Source organism: Besnoitia besnoiti, chromosome I (assembly GCF_002563875.1).
Source record: "Besnoitia besnoiti strain Bb-Ger1 chromosome I, whole genome shotgun sequence".
NCBI lineage: Eukaryota > Apicomplexa > Conoidasida > Eucoccidiorida > Sarcocystidae > Besnoitia > Besnoitia besnoiti.
The window spans coordinates 3,429,500-3,450,826 of NC_042356.1; the positions used below are offsets into that span (position 1 = coordinate 3,429,500).

Sequence of the window (21,327 nt, forward strand, 5' to 3'; positions counted from 1 at the left end):
GATGCCGAGAGAGGTCCACAAAAGAGAGAAATATGCCCCTTCCGAAAAAAAGAAGTCCGCACCACCGCACAAACAAATCGTTTTCTCCGATTCGTGCTACCGCAGGGGTTTACTTGGTGTCTCTCATCTGGGCGCGTTCCGGTATGGCGTTCATGGTCGCATGCTATCGGCATAAAGCAGGAAATGGTTCTGGAGGTTCCCCCCTCACTATTGAGGGGGCTTCCTTTTCGACCCCATTTGACGGTGGGCGACTTCGATTATACGACGACAGTGTGGTTCTGTGAAAGTAGGACACGATGTACTTGTTTGTGCAAAAACTCTTGCTACACTTCGAAAATCGCCGTGAACGCGCTTGCACCACCGAATCGCTGTCCAGCGTGCAAAAGCCAACAATTTTTTTCGAGCATGCCCATGTTGCGTCCGAGATAGTGGGGATTACTTTACCGAAGGCGGCGATAGAATCAAAACGTTCAGCAAATCGAAGCCGTAGCACAAGGGTGCGCGTCGCTGCAAGTAGTTCGTGTAAGCGAAAGTGTGTGTGTGTGTGGAGGTTGCTCTTTCTGCAGAGGACTTCACAGCTCAGAATAGGTGTAGCAGTGTAGACAAAGCCGTCAGTGCCTGCTTGAATTTCCTTCCCGAACCTCGAGCGACGACGCTACCGGGTGTGTGCCTTGGTATGAACGATGCGTGACCACGATGCTGCACCGAGACTCCCACTGTATCAAATTTGCGTCGTGCATAGACAGTCATCCGTTACGTAGAGCATGCCAGCTCCCGGCTTCCAACTACGCTAATTTGCAGTGACACTCACCCCAGCCGTGTGGACCTCCCGCTGAAGACGGCAAGCCTTCGTATCAAGGCTACTGGAAGCTGGTAGACAGTGTGTATTGAGTTTGATCGCGCAAACTCAGGTCCAGACGTGAGACTCTGAACAGGGGTACGGAAGCAACTGAAGTAACGAATGCTCAGCACACCAGAGCCTGCCCGTACAGGTGCACAGAAATCTCTCATTAGTTTGGTCACGGCTGGAACCGGCCACTATTGATGGGATACGGGTAGCGAAACGCAAAGGCACCGGACCAATTGGTCGTCTGTTGTGGCACTCGAGTGCCTTGTGCCGAGGCACACAATTTTTCCTGGTCACCGTGGAACTAGTTGAAAGTAGCTGAGCTTCTGGTGCTGTTCAGGCCTTTGCTTATGTCTCCCACTGGTGTTCGATGTCTTCCAAGTTAAGCGTGGCGGTCTGCCCACAGTCGCGCGGCAGGAGCACGGTCAGTGCCCTTAGAAAACATGGGTGCACTTCTCCCACCGTATGATTCAGTGGCACGGTCGGTGATAAACTCAAGCCAACCATCGCTCTTAAATATCTTAATTAACAGCGGTCCAAGAAAGGCTGCCGTCGGAGGCGAGCCTAGCTGACGAACGCTGAGCCAAAAGCACGACCTATTCACCAACGGTATCCAGACGTTGCACACTGCAACAGTTGTCAACAAGAGGCAGCTCAGTAGAAGGAACTGCTTTGCGTACCAATGGTAAACCATCCAGCACAGTGCTGTGGTCGTACCTGACCTCTTATAGCGCTTTCTTAAGATCCTTTAGAGGTGGGCTTGGAGCCTTTCGAAAAGAGGGGGAAAAGGAGGGGGAACGGGGCAGAGGCGTTTGATATTTCCGGTAGTGCACGAACACGTTGCGTCTGTCCAATCTTTAGCTTCACTTTGATGCCTAACAGGTCTTCGGTGTTGGGATAAAGCTGTCTTCTAGTGCATCTCCAAACTGGAGTCGTAGGAAGGCCGCACTCCAATGTGCTTTTGTGACCTTTTGTGAAAGATGGCGGCGGGGAGAGAGACACTCGGCTGCCCTGTCTGGTACCCTCCCCCTCCCTCGTCATGAGTCCGTCCGTGACTCTCTGCAATATTTTCTCAAAGTCTTCCGACGCTCGGAGAGCCTGGAGGTATCGGCCTTCCCTAATCGATGCCCTACACAGTTCGCAAACGTGTTTCTTCTAGGCTCTGCCGAAAGCGGAGTTCCAATGAGCACTGGGGCCACATTGTGCGAAACCACCGTTCCTGTGCGATGCTAAGGCTACTCGACAACAGACGGAGACAGTCCGGTACCCACGCTGCTAGAAGTGTCATTACTCTCTCCCGACAGCTGGGGCGTGCGAAGCAATGTTTTCACAGTGTCGATGTTCAGCCTTCCAGGAGGCAACGTACGTGCGGGGCAGGTGGAGGCCAAGCCCCAGCAGACATGCTTGGGCGAACTATAAAAGGTTCGTCGGGAGGCTGCCCGACAAAGAGATATACTGAATAAAAGACGGACACGTCAGCTCGGAAACCTCAGCATAGTGCCTTGTTAGTGCCCGTGCATGTGGATAATAGTTGTGGTGGCGCGGCTTAGACTGGCTACTGGCCACAGGGCAAAGCACATCTGTGTAGCGGTGTGTGTGCTGTCCTGCCCCCCCAAAGACTAGTCGGCCCCCTCCATGCGAAGTCGCTCAGAGTGTCGATGGCATAATCGCTGACCTAACGCTTCGTGTAGCGGCCCCCCCCTCCTCTGGGTACCTGCACCTCCGCACTATGACAAGATGTCTCCATGGCTTCTTCTATTTCCTCTGCTTATCCTCCTCCTCGGTCCATTCCAAGAATGCGCTGGTGAAGGCTATATGAAGAACCATGGAAACTCGACAAGGGATCAAGACCCAGGGATCGACCCACGGGAAACAATGTTGGGAGACGAGACGGTGTCGAGTCGCGAGCATTTGAGGCGAACTCTGTGCAAAAAGTACTACACGATTGTCTTGGGGATGCATCCCTCTTTCAATGTTGACAAGCTCGACTGTGACCACCGGCCAGGTCCAGAGATTGAGCGTATCATTGAGAGTTCCGGAGAACTCAAGATGATGGACCCCGCGCAAGCTCGACAGGACCGCATTGAGGTATGCAGTACCTCCGTGCGGTAAAATAGGAAGTCGTGCGTACCTGCGAGAGAACATGAGATCGATTTGATCCGAAACCGCCTGTCGCTGAGAGCGAAACATGGCCCTAGACCCGCAGATAGGTGTGCGAGCGGTGACCACCTTCTCTCTAGGTCGAAACAGATGTCACAAAAGGAGGGGAATACCATCATGATGGGTGAAGAGGGGAAAAAAGAGTGAACCCAGATAGACATGATTCACTACACGTTACTACATCTTCCTGCTGTATTTTCTCGAAGAAGGATCATCGACGATTGCGGGACTAACAATAATGAAATGCACGTGAGGACGCGCGTGGGTGGAAGCTGGTCTGCAGCGGTCCACACAGTCCCTATTATGTCGTGTATCCGAGGTGTGGCGTCACATCGGGGAACCGTGTCGTCACTGAACTGACTGGCTTTCAGGCACTGAAGCGGCTTCAGAAAGAAGCGGAGGCTAGCCCAACGGATCGCGTGATCGTAGAATGGGACACGGCCTGTCTCAAGGATCTTCCTTCGAGGATGGCGGAATTCATGGCTAATGAATACGGCGGTTCTGTGTCCGTGTTCGACGAGTATGAACTCCATGACTCCTCAGAACGGATCGTGCTGAAGCGAGGTGTTTATTTCAGGGACAGGATCGGGGTGAAGGACAAGACCGACCCTGAAGTGCGTCAGGTGCTCAAAGGGCGCGAGTACGCTCTAGGTATCATCGCCAGCACTTTAGGGTTAGAAGTATGGGGTCCTGGTAGTGGCGCGCCGTGCGAGGGGGCTTGCCGAAAGGCACTCCAGAGCGCCATGCTGGCCAAGGACGTCCCGACGCTTGAAGCGGCGCACTATTCGCGACTTGGGGTCGACGTTTTGCACTTGAAGAATTTAAAAAAACACAAAGAGGTGAGAGTTCACATCCGGCAGGAGTTGTTTCTTCTCAGGGGAGCGCACAGGACTGCGTTTCGCACGAAAGCCCCCCTGTGTCCCTCGTCAGCAGAACTCGATGCTGCGGATCTCTTCGCATCTTCAAAGGATCCAGCAAATGGGTCGCAAAAATTGCCTCTCTTCGCGTGGCATAAGAGTACCCCCCAATGGCTCTTGCTCCGTGCATGTGTTCTAGTTTAGGAACGGTACCGGATTACGACGCCCAAACATTGCGCATGCGCTGAAGACAGGGATTGAATATGGCATGTGTCTGCGCTCTCTCCCACTCACTCGCTGTCTGTTGAACAACGTTTTCAGATATGGGGGATAAAAAAGGCGGCGGAAATCCCCTCAGTTATCCTGCGTCTTGCGGAGACTCGAGAAACCTCGAGTGCAACACCCGACGGTCGGTATTTGGCCGCGTCAGCGCGTGAGGCGACCAGCTGCATCCTGAAGATGTCTGATGACCAGAAACGCGAGGTGCAGACTCCCGCTGCCGGTCGGAGACATACGCAGATAAGCGGCGGCGATCCGGACCAGTCAAGACAATGGTATCTTCATTCGTTTCTCGGCAATTATACCCTCTGGGCTGACCTGGCATGGCCCGAGTTGGCTGGAAGACCTGGCAAGTCGGGGGTATCGCGACCTTTCCTTGACCACAAGTCTCGTGCAACAGAACAGTTGAACGATCGATTGACACCGTCGTGATATTATGCAACGTGAGAGTTGGACACACCGTGGCTACAGCTCTACGTAGATGTCAGGCGATTCGCCGGAGATCCACCCTGCGACTCGAACAGCAGTGAACTTTACTTAAGAAAATAACGATCGCGTATAGAGAAGCTTGCTTCCTGGGACAAATATGTCAGCATCTTCATTATGTGTGTGTCTCTTCGTAACAGTGTCAAACAGTGTTCCGCGAATGTAAATAGGGATGCTCCACACGCAGAATGCCGAGGAGGCAGTCAGTCATCTGCCGTTCCGCCTAAAATCCGATAAAGAAAACCGCAAGCGCATTCTGACAGGGCATAATCTTGAAAAACTGATGACAGCTTTCATAGGAGTTCTCCCCCATGGACGTCTACCAGCTAGGAACGGATGTCGTCGTGCTGAAACTAGAGTGGTAACGTCGTATCTCTGGATCAAAGAATTTATCCCTTCAGCCAGTTTTGACGCCGAACTGTTTGCGCCATGGTGACCCGTGACATCTGCTTCTTGCAAGTCGCAGGGAATGCTATTGCTGATGATTTTGTCGTGGCGGTCCTGGACACGGGTTGTTTCATCCACCAAGATTTCATCGATGGCTTCGATATTGAGAACAGTCGGTTTTGGATTAACAAGGGAGAGACCGACTGTGAGAATAGGATCGACGATGATGGGAATGGATACGTGGATGACTGCTTCGGGTGGGTAAGCACAGATCTAGGAGCGGGGACCCATCATACTGCGTCACCCGTGTGAAACACAGGCCTGGCCGCCACCAGTGCTGCAGTGGCGCTCAAGCGGGACAGCACTTGAGCGTGTCTGCTGCCGCCGCAGGGAAGCATAAGCCTCTGCAGCTGTACGCAAATCCATTTCGACGAGTCAGCAAACTCAGTGGTACAAGATCTATAGCGCAACGTGGCAGGGATTGTAGTCGATTTCCTCTGAGTTATTCGTGCGGAGAGAATCAGTCGAGAGCCAATTATAAATTCTCTGGCCGCAGTAACGCAGGGTGTCCTTTCAGATATACAGGTGTCACAGCCCTAGCAACCCGTGCCTTTGCCCGATATGCTGTATTAAGCACCCGCTGCGTGTCATGTGCAGGATTTTGTGGGAGATCAGGCATACCCATTCGTTGACGACCTCGGCCATGGAACGTCTGTGACATCCGTTCTTGCGGCTCGACATGGTAGCAACGCTGGTGGCAGAGGGATCATGTCCACAGGAAAAGTTATGTGTTTGCGAGTCGGCGGTCGCAACGGCATTTGGCTCTCCGACACCATTCCTGCACTAGATTACGCGCTCCGGATGGGTGCCAAAGTGTCCAACCACTCGTACGGAGGCAAAGGGTAAGTCTCATTTTTCGCGTATCAGATTTATGGCAACTAAAAGGCTGAAGACCCGACCGCCTTGTGGGCACACGCTTCTACTGAATATCATATCTTGCTGCCCGACAACGACGACCAGTTAACAGGTGGACGAGTGCATACTTGCACCGTCATGGGGTCAGCGTCACTATGACCAGTAACGTGAAGGAGTACACGCTTGTAAAGCGCCCGTGGGCGTTCCTGTGGCATGAACAGCGTTTCAAGGACCTTACCGGCAGAAGCGTTCGCTGACATGCAAGTGGCTCCCTTGGCCGCAGCTATCGTATCCACTTCCCCGGCGTGTCTAAAAAGCCTTGAAAAGCAGCAGGCGCTCCTACACGAGAGCATGTGAAAACACTGACTTCTGGCCCGCGCTGTATATTGAGAGGACTGCAGGCAGCAGCTACCAAGAAACGAACTTACGAGGGCGCCCAGTGCCTCCCCTGTGAATCAGTGTAACCGTGCAACCTATGTTGTTTCTGTCTTGTCGCTCGCGGGGAGTCCCTTCAGGTTTGATCAAGCTGAATTCACAGCTTTCCGGCGAGCTTCGCAAGCGGATCACCTAGCAGTTACTGCTGCTGGAAACAGCGGTTGCGACGTCGACAGTGACGAAACTTGTCTGTATGCATAGCGCCTCTTATGGCAACACGGCCTTGCGTTAGCAACATGTTGCAAGTTGACAAATCAATCGACCGAGGAGCAATGAAGTAGCAGGATCACATGTTTGTCGCTGTAGTGGTAGTTCAATCACTGTGTTGTCGGCCCATGGATCCTACTGTAGGACTTCACTGCGGCACACTGCGTCAAAAGTGAGATGACCTCCATTCGAGACCCCGAGTATGGGATAGGACGGGGGACGAGACGTCGGTATCTAGTAATGTTGAGCTGGCCAGATTTCTCCTAGCGACCACACCTACGAGGAAGCGCAGCCAGCAGCTTATATCGAGCGTGCTCCGCCACGTGTGGCAGGAGGCACGAATGCTCCCGTGTTACCCACCAAGTTACTGATCCTCTGAGTTTGAGACACCCCTTTTACGGTAGTTACCTTATTCAGTGGTACGTGTATGGTGATTACTTTCATGACTTGGATCACACACCAGCCCCACTGCTGGCGCATCCTTTTTCGAGGCTGGACTGTCACAATTAGCTCAGTGAATGCGGCAAACGTTTTATTGCGAGTTGTATGTTTCGTATAAACCGTGCGAGGCAGGATCTCATTGATTACTTGGAACGCCGCCTACTTGTCTGCAGGTCTAAGTGACCACCTTTCGTCATTCCTCTGCTACGTTCTGTGCCCTCACCGCAGGTTCACTCCCGGAGCCTTCGATCTTGAGGGCATCCTGAATGTGGGCGCTAATGATGTCGCCGGCCATCGGGCGGTCTTTTCCAACTATGGGAAGCACGCAGTGGACGTGTTCGCACCCGGTCAAAGCATATTTGTTGGGACGAACAAAATGCCAAATCAGGTGGAGAAGACATGCAAGTATTGTAAGCGCGGAGCGAATGCAAATTTTGGGTCGTTCTCTCACTCGTCAGCTGAGGGCTTGCAGCTCAGGAGTCACACAGCAGGGATGCATGCAGAACTGTGCGATGATAGTGGCGGTCGTGGGTGCTCTTTTTCGCCCAGGGCAAATACCCATATCCACATGTTGTAGGAACTACTGTGTCACTGTGTATAGCACGGGAATCCGATGAGTGTTCAGTCAGCCATACGAAGCATACGAAGCAGTCGAGAAGAGTGCAGCTGTCCTCCTGGCAATCAGCGCAGCCATCGAATCTAACCGCTGTTATAGTCCGTCGGACACTCAAAATGGGATTCGTTTTGCCGCATAGTGCCTCAGGTAATGGCACGTGGGATCGCCGCCTCTTTTTCCAGTGTGCGCTGTGAAACCTGACAGGCTACGAGTTCATAGATGGTACATCTTTCGCCGCTCCTATGGTGTCCGGCATGGCGGCGGCCCTGTGGACGCATTTCGAGATAACGCAGCCTATCGGCTGGGTGCGGAATACCAAAAAAAAGAGTATGCGTGTCAAAGAGGCAATCATGTATTCGGTTACTGGATCGCGTGGCGTTGCAGGTATGTTTCACACTTCCGTTCTTCATATGCTTCAATGAGCTCGTAGATACCACATCCATTTCCCCGACGTTCACGAACTACTGAAACCTTCAGGATACGGGTGGCTGGGAAGCAGACGGACATCCTAGCGTATGAACGCCTTGGCCACCACATCCTTGCCTTCCGTCACGAGCAGTGACATAGCATAGTTACTCAGCACGACTCCCCCTTGGCGGACACAAGTAGCATAAGATATGCCTGACCCGGGATGGACGAGTGTGAGCAGGTGCTGGGCAAGTGAACGGGGTAGTCAACTTTTATAAAGCTCTGCACTACTACGACACAATTCCCTCCGTGTACAAGGCGGAGTTTCCCGACCCCAACGGAGGATACCAGGCTCAAGGCGTTGCTGCAGAAACACTTTCCGGCGCGTGGCGTTCCTCCATGCGAACTCTTCTCGCGTTGTGTGCGACATTTGCTCAACACACTTGGTTCCTGGCGTCCCCTTGAGCTTCAAAGCGAAGGTTGGCTGTTCCTCTCTGTATCACCAAACCAACAGGAGGAAGACGACGTTACTGTGGAGAGACCATCCACTGGGCTCATTCCCACCGTCAGGTTTTGCTCCTCCTCACTTCAAAATGCATGGTTCCATTTCTAACCGGTGTATCATTCAGAATTATGATTCTGCATCTCCCTCCTCTCTCCCGCTTAGATTAGTGCATTCGTGTGTAAACTGACGGGGCTGTTTCTGTCGAAAACCTGTTGGGTTAGTTCTCTCGCCCCTTGTAGAGCGAGTTCTGTCGGTATCACGTCAGCATTAACTTGAGAGGAAACGCTCATTAGACTTGTTCTCCCGTATTGCTACAATATTGTGGTGTGAATAAGTTAGACGGCCAATACCTGCGGAGTTAATACCAGAAACTGCTATATACGATACATAATAATTCTTTCCACTAGGCGGCGTGTGGAGCAACCGCAGTTCCTGCAGTACTCTGCGGCAGAATGGTGTGAGGACAGAATGAGACGCCATGGGTGCAGAGAATACCCTTTAGCATGGTGAAACCAGGAATTCTCTAGGGCGTGCGCCCCAAAGACGAGATTACGAAAGACCCTAAGCTTTGGGGGCCTCCTCATAACCAAAGGCGCCCTGTAGAGAGGCGTTTGTTGGCGCTAGTTCTTTTTCGCCACCTCCACACATCCCCAAGTGGAAGCATTATGCACGTTGCTGGAAGGAAAGCTACGTGTTTATCCGGTGTTGCAGCGGCTACTGAACCCCGGGTGTGCTCGTGAGTTTCGTCTCCGCTTTGATACCCACTGCTGTATCGCAGTCCTCGGGAGGAGCAGATGGAGGTTGAAAGGGGCTTAAAAAACGTAACGTCACATCTGCACGCAGTAGAGCAGAGTAGAAGACTGCGGCTCTGTCGGCAAGACACACATTTCCTATTCTGTCAAAGCAAAAGCCCAGAGAAGCTCACGAGTCCCTCACTTAGGAGCAAGTCACAAGCCGCCGGAGGCGATCACCCAGGCAACGCCCACAAGAACCTGTTCTTTGGCTGGCAACGGGAGGCCCTTCTTTCGTGTACAACAAGCGTCACAAGTCACGGATGCCACGTGCGTCGAATGGTGGACTGCTTGTCTCCCCCAAAACTGCCCCCAACCGTTTCTACAAGCGGCACTTCGCGTTCAGTGACGCTGACTGATATTCAGTGAGACACACCCAGCCCAGGTGCCGGCAGTGAGGTATTGCCAACGAGTTCCGAGAATCGAGGCTATCTACATGATATTGTGAATCATATTTCTTTACTGCTGTTCTCGAAGACCACCCACCGCTGACATACTCCTTCGCCCCCGGATCTCGTGTTCACAGCCTTTCCTCCGGCAAACAAATGTGCTTGTCGAGTGTCGAAACGTCGCAACAAATATACGTTAGAAAGTCAGTCCTGCAGCAGCAGCGGTGACAGCTTGGCTCTAGTAAACTGGGATAGTCGCTATGGGCGACCATCGCGGGCTCCCCCCCTCGACACCATGGCAGCTGGTCGCTGCAAGAGCCCATGAGAAAATTGTCCACCTCCGGCTTTCTCTTCGAACGCCGATGAGCATCCTCTACTGTTCTGCATAAGAAGGCAAATGCGAGAAGTATCTTCTCTCCATGGCCCCCCCAGTGTGCTCAATAACTTGATAAAAGAAGGCTCGACATTCAGTCGGGCTCTATGCGGTTTTTCCCTCACATGACACAGACAAAAACGGGTCGAAAAGCAGTGGTTTTTCCGCCACGAAAAAAGGGCCACGGAGGGCGTGATAGATCCCGACTTACAGCATACGAACGGCGGGAGACATCGTCCGAGCGTTGGATCGGGTTCCAGCGCAGGAAAGATCAGATGAGCAGTGCGAGCCTCGAGCGTGTTACGCTCCCGTGGCAGCACCTGTATGCTGCTCCCGCGCAGTGCCACGAGATGAATCTGTAGCTTTGATAACTGTGATAAAAATACTGGTAAAACAGTTTTTCTCTCATTGACGGATCAACGTGGGTAATTATAGCATCCGGACCACGTTGGCATCACTAAGGCTATTACGCATTTTGGCTGCAGGTGATGAAGACGCCTTGACACGAAGCGGGACACATGCGTTTGAAAATTTCCGCGCTGGTCTGCTCACGTACTGAGCTTTGCCTACTCCTCTCTCACTGATTATGCCTCTCCACCGGCTTCTTCGCCATGAGCTTCCTCCTCGGGCACTCCCCCCTCGGCTGCTGCCTTCTCACCGTCTCTCTCCTCCTTTCCCTCAGCTGCCACCTCCTCCTCGTGACCCTCCGCTGCCTCTTCCTCCTGGCCCTGAGCTGCCTGCTCCCTAGCAGCACCGTGCATCTTCGCTGCGTCTTCCGCAGCCTTTCTCTTGTTGAAGTAGCAAAGTTTCACGAAAAGGGTTACGGTGCTCCCTTCTTTGATACCAAGGCTTCGAAGGTCTTCCAAATCGTCCATCAACATCTTCCGTCGAAAAGCTATCTTGATATTTTCGAGGGGGTACCTGCAAAACAATGTGACACGATAAAACTCGGCAAGCTTATAAGGGCTAACACTAGGAAAGGCACACTATTTCCCACAGTGCACTGAACCCAGCTAGGGGTGTGATCCCAAGATTCTGTGAACGATCAGCGGAGCGAACATGTCGCCGGTACGTACGCAAAGGCAGCTACGCTTGCAGTCGGCGGCGCGTGATGCGGACGTGCACACAAATAAAAACTGCTCTAAATGAACTATAAACCGATACGGAAACTAAAATACCACCATGAGCTCTATTCTCAATGAACACAGCAGACGTCTAATTTACGAGGCACACAGAAGACGAAACACACACAACACAGGTGGTAGAAAAGACTCATGGAGCACCAAAGGTGCGACCCGTGCCACGATTCAGGTTGCAGAGATGCTTCTACATTGCATCTCAAATCCTGTGACCTAGCCTAACACCTTCGCTCCACGCCACAGCTGCCCTGTCCTGTGTCGCGAACTCACTTTTCAGGATCCGCGAGTTCCTCGCATACCCGCCTCCTCAAATAGCCAACCGTCTCATGGTCTGGGACCTCGACAACAAACGTTTGCCGGCAGCAAATGGCCCACAATGGCACCATGACACATCCGCCAGAGCCGAAATCTGCAAAGGATGACAGAAAAAACAACGGACTCAGTAGCAGCGCTCGTCCTTGACTGTGAGCCCGCCCAACCCACGAGTGTGTTGGTCACATGTGCTAAGCTGCGGGAGTTGAAAGGACGGATGAGGAGCATATGCATAACTAGGATACAGCGTCTCCTATGAGATGACAAGTGACCTTCTGCATATACCACAGCGGCATCACAACAATTGAGTTCAGCTGACACCGGGGTAGTCGGGTACACAAGGACGCCGGACGGGCGAACAGACGACAGGCAGCACACGTCATTTCCGGAGAGGCCGTCCACGAAAAGGATGGTTGGCGTTACACACGTGCCAGGCGAAGATATTCTCCAGCCGTAGCGGCTGGCGCTTAAGCCTGATGAACATCCGCAGCCACCCCTCTACGTTCGCTTACGTTGCAAGGTCTTTATCTTTACTTGTATTTCAAGAAGATCATACAGCTCCAGCTGCAGCTTCGCTCTCTTGGATCTGTTATAAGTCGAAACATTCTTGTGGTCTTCCATTAAAATTTTCCCCATGTACAGGAGGACGCGAGAGGCGTCGAGCCCCCCCCTCTGCTCCACGATCTTCTGCTTCAGCTCGCCAACTGTCATCGCTATATTGACGTCATCGAGAACCAGATTATCTTTGCCAGAGCCCTGCCGGCCTCCTGTGTAGTCCGTTACTACAACGGTGCATGCCGCCATTTTGTGATGGCCAGCTTCTACCGCAAAGACAATACACGAGTATTGTCTTCGTTCCAAGAGACACGCACAAACGACAAGCCAAAGACCCCTATAACGGAGAATATAACAACCTCGAACTAAAATAACTGAACACACGCTCCTAGCACGCTGGAATGACGCACCTTCCTTCTGTGTCAGTGAGGAACCAGAATTATGAATATGTTGTGGAAAAAAATCCGGCGGAAGACATCTGGCTGCCTACGACCCGCCGTAGCGTCCAACCGTGAAGGCAAGGACGGAAGTAACCAGGAAGGGAAGCATGAAGCAGGCTTGTTTCACTTCAAGAAAAAGCGTATTCGTGCTTTTTCTTTTCCAGCCCAGACAATCGCTCGGATATCTCTTTTTCGTTCCTTTCCGCGGTCTTTCTCGTCGGACAACTTCGGCAGGGGTGTGCCTTCCCAGAGTGGCGAACTGCGACCACTGCCGGCACTACTAGCTACTGCAGCTGACTTGAAACCTTCTCCGGTACACGATCTGGAGCTCCTTCGCTAATTGAGCACGCTGTCATAGAATCCGTGAAAAAAATGAGAAAAAATGTCCTCATCTCGCAGATTTCTACTGCATTTGGCACACGAGAAGGTCTGTTTCGGCGACCGTGTGGAACTCGCTACCGTTGCCAACGCCGCGAGACGTGTGGTGCATGCGCTTCCGGATGGCTCTGAGTTTGACTGGTACGAATACGGTAACAAGCGAACATTCCGAGCTGATCTCCGTGACAAATTCTTCACCCGATACCTCTTATTTGAACTGTAAACTGGTTTGGCCACTAACTCTCCTTTTGGCTCCAGCGCATGTTCGCGGGTGCTTTCTCTGCAGGCATGTATTACCACGAAGTTGTATTCCAGAGACAACTCGGAAGCAGAACCGATCAAAGGCGCCTGGTCCGTCCAGGCCGCTGCAGCTCACGCCTGATTTATGTTGTTGTGTTACTTTTACGTTGCCATCTATTCCTGTGAGCTGATGAGGAGGACGAGAAGCGAAGACTCAGATGTATACACTACGTGATTCGCGTTTACGCGTCTATGATACAGGGACCAAAGAGAGCTGAAGCAGGGATAGGTATGATGCGATCAGGATGATCCCCTCCAGAACATAGCTTCGTCTGAGCCTTCTCAGTGGACATCTGTGTGAGCCTCAGAATACAAGTTTGGGTCGATCTAATACGTATTGCAAACCGGCGTGTATGCCAACTGCCGGCCGACTGTAAGTTGTGGGTCGGCGCTGAATTGCAGGCAGGTGACGCCGTTCTGACTGGTTTAGGGGGGTCCGCGTTCCCGAGTGTAGCGGCAACCAACAGACAAACGAACTGAGCGGTCATCTGACATGCCTTGTGAACTAGAGATGCTCCTGGAGCCCACTCGGACTTCCTTTCCTGACAGCAGGCCACATCGCTAGTTCTTCGTGGGTCAGCGCTGTTTGCGACACTTGTTGCTGCTGTGTTCACCTAGCAAAGCGACAGGTCAAACGCTCAGCGGAGCAAAAACCACTGTGTTGTCCCCACAACCCGCCTGCCTCCAAAGTTTGCCTAATCAAGGCCACGGAATCACTGACAGTAGTTGAGCCAGGACACATCTTTGCGCACGAAGAGTCCGTTCTCAAACACGTCCCTGCACCATTCCCAAACGCAGTGGCACAGTGGGAAATAAAGCTGCATTCCGCATCATTGCCCTCCGTTACGAGAACATGAGGAGTTGAAATCCCGGTAACAGAGCACGGCAGCAAGCGAAAACCACCGAGAAAAAGTAGGTGGAGTAGAAAAAGTGATTCCAACGCTTCCCTCTCTTTTCGCCATCTGATACCCAAAACAACTTGTGAGCCAGATGAGCTATTTGATTTTGCCCCACGCGCATCAGTAGCATAAAACACCGTCAGATTTTGGCGCTCTCGAAACAATGGAGAGACGCGTAGCCCCCTCGCGTATGAGCACAAAACAGGCCGTCACTGAGCCACCCGTCGGCTGCATCGCTTCATTTCCATCGAGGAAGCTCGCTCGCCATGGCCGCGGAGCTATGACCAAGACGGGAGAAAACGATTCGCTCCTCAGAGAACACCCCATGGCTCGGCAGAACAGACACCGACCCCCATGCTCTCCACCAGCACCGCTTCCGAGCCTCCTCGGAGCTTCTTCAATCCGCTCACGGAAAAGGAGGCAAGACACCTGATGCACACACAGCCAACGCGCCGCAACACAGCGCACGCCTGCGTCACGCGGATCTGCACTGGAGGAGGAATCCATCTCATACGCACGCGCTGCGAAGCCACTGTCACGCACAGTGAGAGGGGGAAACATCAGCAGGCACCTGCAGACGCCCACCAGCCTATGCGAGAGCGCTTCCACGAGTTTCCGATGTCTTGGATTTCTCCAACACGCATAGTACAGAAAGATTCTCTGACGCATGAACCCCAGTACCCTCGCTCACCTCTGCAGTTGGGGCATTCCATCTTGACTTCCATCCACTGCTGCAGGCACTTGTCATGGAAGAGATGATCGCACGGCGTGATACTCCGGTGCCTGCGAGTCGAGAACCGCAGAAGGAGGCAGCAGGAATAGGCTCAGACCCCGCTTGCCATGCACCATCGTCGGACATTGCAGCTTCGAGTATGCAACCCGACAACTCAGAACACACGCAAAATTTCGAGCACTTGCTGTGGTGCGCCCACCTACAGGAAGAGATGTAAAACAGTTCAGCAAACAAGCTATTCGTCATGTTTGCGTCCGTACTGCATAGAACCTCTTTTTACGGAGCTAACGTCACGATACCTGACCGCCGCTTTCATCCCCGCTGTTGACTGCTGAGCGTCTTGCAGCCCAGCATAATCACGGCTCCGTCGTATTCCGCATGTGGGTGCGCCACCCTACCCCCCGGCGCCCCCCTCCCACGCGAATTCTACGCATTCTCAGCGGCCATGCACTCTCGCTTTATTACCTGCCCTTTAGGTTAATTGTGTTCATGCAGATCGCGCATTCCGGCAAACCACCTTCCGTGTCGTTCGCTAAAGAAGATGGCAAAGGCCGATGGTAGTTGTACACGTGCGGAAGACGATCCAGGGGAACGAAGAATCTGAAGAGAAATACGCAAAGAGATTCGCACTGAGGGCGTGAGACTGCGTGCTCAGCGGCGCTTCTAGCTCCCACACAACAAAATCACGGCATCCACTGGCTTCCTAACACGTTACTGCAGATCCCAAGATACACGGTACATCATCGGGTCACCTCAAGACGTCAGCCTTCGCAGTGAAGGTCCAGACAAACGGAGTGCATGTCTGAGGTACCCGGCGCCGGCCCTCTTAACGCGTTCCATTTGGTAACGACATGCAAAAGAAATCTGTATCGAAACGCGCATTTGAAAGAAGGCGCCTTACACATTTCAAGACTAAGCACTGAAACCACTGCAGTTAGAGCCCCCACCCTGCGGGATTAACGTTATTACATCGACCTGACTCCCGCTCCCCCCCCCCCCGCCTTGCGCCCGCCCCCTCCCCTGCCACCGTCGGTTGTTTCCAGTAAGCATCCACCTGGAAGGGGGCGATGAACCTCCCCTGACCATTAAGCGGACGTACCGAGATCCAAATCGCCGTTGCGCCAGCATGAGGAAAACCTGGAGAGCCTGTAACGAATCACATAATCACAGGGGCTACGCACGTTTGCGCGTCAAATCGATCGAAGAAAGGAACAAAAGAGACTCGAAGGACGAAGGCATGGCCGTGGAAAACCGGACAGCGACGGCGTGACTGTACGCCTACGCGGAGCTGCCGCTGAGTTGCCTGCAGGGGGCTGCATGTTGTTTCACTTGTTGCGAATGTTCCACAGAGAGTAGGGAACGAGGCACCTCTCTGAGTGTGGTCGTGCTCCCTTCAGAACCCGTGTAGCTATTGCTGCAGTACCAAACAAACTTCTCCAAATCTTTTCCTGTTGAACATGATGATGCACGCCTGCAGGAGCTGCCTGGTCGACGCAGCTTCCCATGCACCTCATCAGCAACTTCGCGTCACGCAAAAGCGCGTTCGGGTGCAGGGGGGGGGGGGGGTGCGCGCGGAGCTTCGCGAGCTTCTGGCAGGCGATGAGAACCACCCCCCGTGAAGCCGTGCATACTCCCTCAAATACATCCTAGACGGCACGTAATCAGACAGAAAAACCAGGTGTCGTAGGCGTACCAAAATCACGGCAATGAGGACGAGAACCGGGTAGTTGGGGAGTTGGACGCCAAGAAACGCGTCCCGAAAGAGGCTGGCAGGGCAGCCGAAGAGGTAAGCAGGGAATACAAGGCGGCAGATAGACAGGCCTACTATGAACTGCAGATCCATGGAATTCCTGAAACCACACCACAGCACCACAGATCCCTTGTGCTTTCGTTCCACCTCTGCGCAAAACCGGAACGAGAAACATGGCAACACAAGTCACGACAGAGCGATGCTCTGCTTGGGTACAGTGTGTTGGACTATTCAGTGGCGCGTCCTCAGAAGGATGAACCATGACGCCTTCTCTCCGCGTTGTCTGGGGTGAGACGGCACAGGCTGAAGATTGCTTCTACGCCCTCCCATACGTCTTATGAAAGCATAAAGAGGCCATAAATGCTAACGCAGACCGCTGGTTTCGGCCTGGATTACTTCCAACACCGCAATAGTTCCTAGAATGGAGATGGTCCAATGACCCCGGTCTAAGTCATCGGTCCGTGTTCACACGTCCCTCCCCCTTTCCCCCGTACACGTGACGTCTTTTCTTTTCGAGTCATCCCCAAGTCATGATGTGCCCGTTTCGTCCGCGAGACGGACGCTTCATCACGCATCTCACCTCTGACCCTTCCACACGTCCCAGGCAATTTGCGGCAACCAAACGAAATAGAGGACGACGCAGATCGGCGGAAAGGCAGGGAAGATATAGTAGAGGAAGAGCACGAGAAAGGCCAGGGAGCCGTAGAAATTCCGATAAAAATGCGTCAGTGCGCGCCTGCTCCCACAAACACGGCAAACATGAAGCTCAGAAGAATGTATGTTACCTCTGCGAGGGTGAGGCTACTACGATGGGCACGAGTCGCACTGTCCGACATACGCCTCCATGCAGTGGTCTCACGACCGGCAGTGCGCCAGCCGTAGTCTCTCTCAGAGGGCTACCGCACACTGTAGACGCGCCTTTGACTGGATCAGATGCGCGGCAGAAAGCTCAGAGAAATCGCTCTTCTTTCCCGGGGGCTGCAGCGCGAGACAGTATGGCGGCCAAGAGCTGCTCGTTTCACGACAGGCCCGCGTGTGAGTTGCAACTGAAGAGTTAACTTGAACAGTGACCTCTAGTTGCGCGGCGCTCAAGGCAAAACAGCATATGGGCTGCCCTCGAGAGTGTAGCCAATGTCCGTCCGCCCTACGAAGTTTTTCGCACTGTGGTTTCCGCCTGCCATCCTTACCCCATGCTGTCTAGCTCCTGCGGATTGCCCTGGTGCCGAGCGTTCCAGACCATGAGGAGATAGCGCACCTCCAAGGCCCCGAACAGAACAGACTGAAAAGAACGCAGAAAGGCCCCATCGCAAATACATCGGCAAACGAGGCGTTCCCGGACCGACACATCGATAAAATGGGCACAGTGAAGATGGAGGCCGAGACTCGCCGCAATCCAGGAATCAGGTGCTGCCACAGTCGAGCGCAGTCGTCTCCCAGTCGTAGTTCCTACTCACGAGCTGCGAGGACCGCCAGCGCAACAACGAACAAAGCATTCATTCGTAGCTGGAAAGTTATGCAAGAGACACGGCTGAAAGACCATACCTGCAACATCTACAGTTCCTGAGTCGCATGACCCTCCTTACGCCGGGCGACAGAAGTTCGCGACGGCGTTGCCCAGACGGTCGCGCTTCTGCTTCCCTCTACGCATCCCAGCCGGAAGTGCCTCTGCCGCCCTCCCGTTTCCTGCATCCCTCACCTTGAACATGATAAGAATGCAGAAATATGCTACCATCAGTTGAAGGTGCATCGCTACGCGGAAAACGGCGACGACCTCGAAGACGTCAAGTGCCGCTTGCCACGCAAGCCCGAGGATGGAGACCCGCTGGAGCAGCGCCTGGGACGAGGCACTCCCGATACCGCCAATGCCTTCTGTGTACTGCATCTGCTTCCAAAAGAGCCGCATTTCCACCAGGGTTTTGACATTGAAAATGAGAGTTAGCGACGTGATGTGGCTCGCCAACGCGACATAGTCGACTTCCCACGCTCGGAAAAAGACGTAGAAGCCGCAGTCGGACGAGACCAACTCGCCGACGAGATCTCCCTGGATCTCACTCCCGCCACGAGCCGATTCACCACCCGCAGCGTCTTCCCCCGTCAAGGAGATCTCCGGCTCTGTCACATCCGCGGGTGGCTTGTCTTTCTGGGCAGAGCGAAACTCAGAGGAAGGCTCTCCAGGCAAACGCCGCCCGCTAGCCGCGGATGATGCAACGACGTCCGAGCTTGCGGGAGCTTCCGAGCGTTGATCCGCGGGGTGGGATGGTGAAGCCCTTGAGGCAGCAGTCGCAGACTCTGCTACTGCGGAATTCCCTGGGGCGTAGAGACGACGCCAGTGTCCGGAAAAGCCCGTAGCGAGACTGGCCCCCGCGTCGCTGTTTTGTGCCGCCCGCTGAGACAGCTCCGCCACCGAAGCCTCATCCACCTCCCGCGCCGATTTCCCCAGCCCCGGCTCAAAATTGAGCTGCAGCGACGCTGTATACGTGCACCACGTCGTGTCGGCTGACCCAGAGGGTAGGGAAAGGCCTTTGGCAACTGGTAGCTTCGAGGCAAGAGACGATCCTTGGAAGTTTGTTTTCGGAATGTCTCTCAGATCCACTCCTCTGAGGTACATGTCCCGATCAACGAAAAGACCGGACACAGCGTCGAACAAGCCGAAGGGAAACGCCCGACCGGATGAGGAAGAAAACGATGAGCTCACATTCAAATGTATACGAAGCAAAGCCATGCGGACGGAATGGAAGATCGTTCGTGTCGTATACAGATAGAGTGTCGCTGCGCCGGAGGTCAAGAGAGAAAGCGACCGCGACGAAAAGGGAAAAACCGTTGACAAACCGCTGCCGGGCAGTTGAGAGCTCAGCCTGCCAAGCTGCATAGTTGTGAGATCGGAAGGAGTTGCTCCCTTCATTTCAAAAGGATCAAAGACAAAGAAGAAAAATTCAGAATTGAACTGCAGGCTGTACCGCCGGGTGCGATCCATGCCAACTAGGAGCGGGGCTTGCTCCCTTTTGTTCGCCGGATAGTACGTGGGGGGCGGATTGGAGTTCAGCCCCGAGGCGCTATCCCCTCCGTGCTGCTGTGCCGCCTTGGAACGCGGGCTAGATGGACCAAAACTATCAAGGATTGAGTCTAAATTAAAGAGAAACAGGATCAAGAGGACACTAGCGGCTAAGGCCATACAAGCGGAAGAGGAACGCTCTTCTCGCCCCGGAGGTTCGGGGCGAGTTTCGCCCGTTCGCCTCAGCGGCCAAACACGAGCTCCCCCCCCCCTGCGGCAGCCGTGTCTCTTCCGGAATTCCCTCCTCCGCGACCAAAGGGGGAGGCCGCCTGCCCGCCCCCCCCGCTGCCGTTCGAAACCGGCAGGTGCATCGGCCTCAGTCCTCGCCCATTCAAGAATACTAGTGCCGCCGCAACGAAAACTGCAACCGTTCATCGAAAGGTACCAGTTGCGATACTTCATCACGAAGCGCGAAGATCTCCTTTCAAAAGAACGAAACATGGAAGGCGAATACAGCGGAACAAAAAGAACAGTTAAAGGGCGCGTCCGTGATATGCTTCTCCGACCATCAGATAGGACGGAGATCCTACCGGTACAAATGCCCTTATCATCGGATGTCGTTAGTCCATTCAGACTGTCTACGAGTTCGGCGTTTCGAAGCAGTAGATACGAGGGAAGCGCTAGACTCTCGGCAATCCCGGAAAATACCGTTGGCATGCGAAGACGAAAATAAGAGACTTAAGACCGGAGGGATAAAGCACGCGTGCGCCGGCGACCGCACGAGGCGACAGGGGAGCAAGACACACGAAACGAGAGAGAAAACCAGATCGATTCTTCCAGGTGGCAAAGCTCTCTTCCTCCTGTAAGAACCAGCGTGGAGTTTGACAGATCGACTGGATCCATCTTTTGATGTCTCTCAATGGACGCAACGACTTACCGGAAGCCGCCAATGCGCCGGTATCTCTGCGCCATTGGCTTGACGCGCCCAGAAAAGTTTGGCTGTCTGCCTTATTGGATATGAGGCACACGAAAAAACCGAAGACAGTTACGATATGCAGGGGCCAGGCAAAAATAAAACAACTTAACTTGTGCGGTTGTGCCGCACACACGGCAGCATTGGAAACGGAACGCAGATATGCAATGAATCAGGGGCTGTCGAAGGCAGCAATTACGAAATAAAACCCTCAATAGAAGAAGCTGATCGATTAACGTTGACAGGGGATCGATGACAAATTCGCGAAGCTTACGCGGAGATAACGAAGCTTGCTTATACCCACGTTGAGAGGGAATGGAGTTGAGAAGCTTTTTAACCTCCGTCTATGGCCCCTCCAGACGGAGCCGGCGCCTCGACACGTTGCGGCAGTGTCACCCAGCTCGACAAAGAAAGGAGGAGATGATGGAGCCCATCCCACTCGTCGCCGGTGTTCGACAGCAATAGTTTCCAAGTCAGGGGTCAACCGCACTTGCATGTACAGCGAGTGAAGCGTGTGAGGAACGACGCCAAAAGCCCTCCACGGTGAAAAACGACCATACACGCAGTAAAAAAGTAAAAGAGGTCGGTAGGACAGGCTGGATCACAGAGCGACACCAGAGAACGGACGCTGCTGTCTGTTTATAGACGACGGTATTGCGACTTCAGGAAGACCCAGCAGCCGCGCAAATACTCCATCAATCACAAGGGCGAACGAAACGCCAGTCGCGTGCCACGAGCTCATAAATTTTTTCCGGCTGAG

The 21,327-nt window shown here is 53.5% G+C and overlaps 3 protein-coding genes across 3 annotated transcripts; 1 reads left to right on the forward strand and 2 right to left on the reverse strand.

Moving 5' to 3' along the window:
- Nucleotides 1-2,584: 2,584 nt before the first annotated feature.
- BESB_004990 (subtilisin SUB6) lies at nt 2,585-8,503 on the forward strand (the record flags this gene model as incomplete). Its single annotated transcript, XM_029359254.1, has 9 exons — nt 2,585-2,935; nt 3,379-3,846; nt 4,186-4,393; nt 5,096-5,277; nt 5,674-5,918; nt 6,447-6,557; nt 7,243-7,424; nt 7,835-8,014; nt 8,280-8,503. The coding sequence occupies 9 exons, from the start codon at nt 2,585-2,587 to the stop codon at nt 8,501-8,503; spliced, it is 2,151 nt and encodes a 716-aa protein (XP_029222167.1).
- A 2,177-nt stretch (nt 8,504-10,680) lies between these two features.
- On the reverse strand, nt 10,681-12,351 carry BESB_005000 (putative ubiquitin; the record flags this gene model as incomplete). Its single annotated transcript, XM_029359255.1, has 3 exons — nt 10,681-11,017; nt 11,506-11,644; nt 12,060-12,351. 3 exons carry the CDS (start codon nt 12,349-12,351, stop codon nt 10,681-10,683), a joined length of 768 nt encoding a protein of 255 aa, XP_029222168.1.
- A 2,079-nt stretch (nt 12,352-14,430) lies between these two features.
- BESB_005010 (zinc finger, C3HC4 type (RING finger) domain-containing protein) lies at nt 14,431-20,095 on the reverse strand (the record flags this gene model as incomplete). The annotated part of the gene is made up of 7 exons (XM_029359256.1): nt 14,431-14,548; nt 15,318-15,452; nt 15,952-15,998; nt 16,546-16,702; nt 17,183-17,338; nt 17,790-17,881; nt 18,299-20,095. 7 exons carry the CDS (start codon nt 20,093-20,095, stop codon nt 14,431-14,433), a joined length of 2,502 nt encoding a protein of 833 aa, XP_029222169.1.
- Between the last annotated feature and the right edge of the window lie 1,232 nt (nt 20,096-21,327).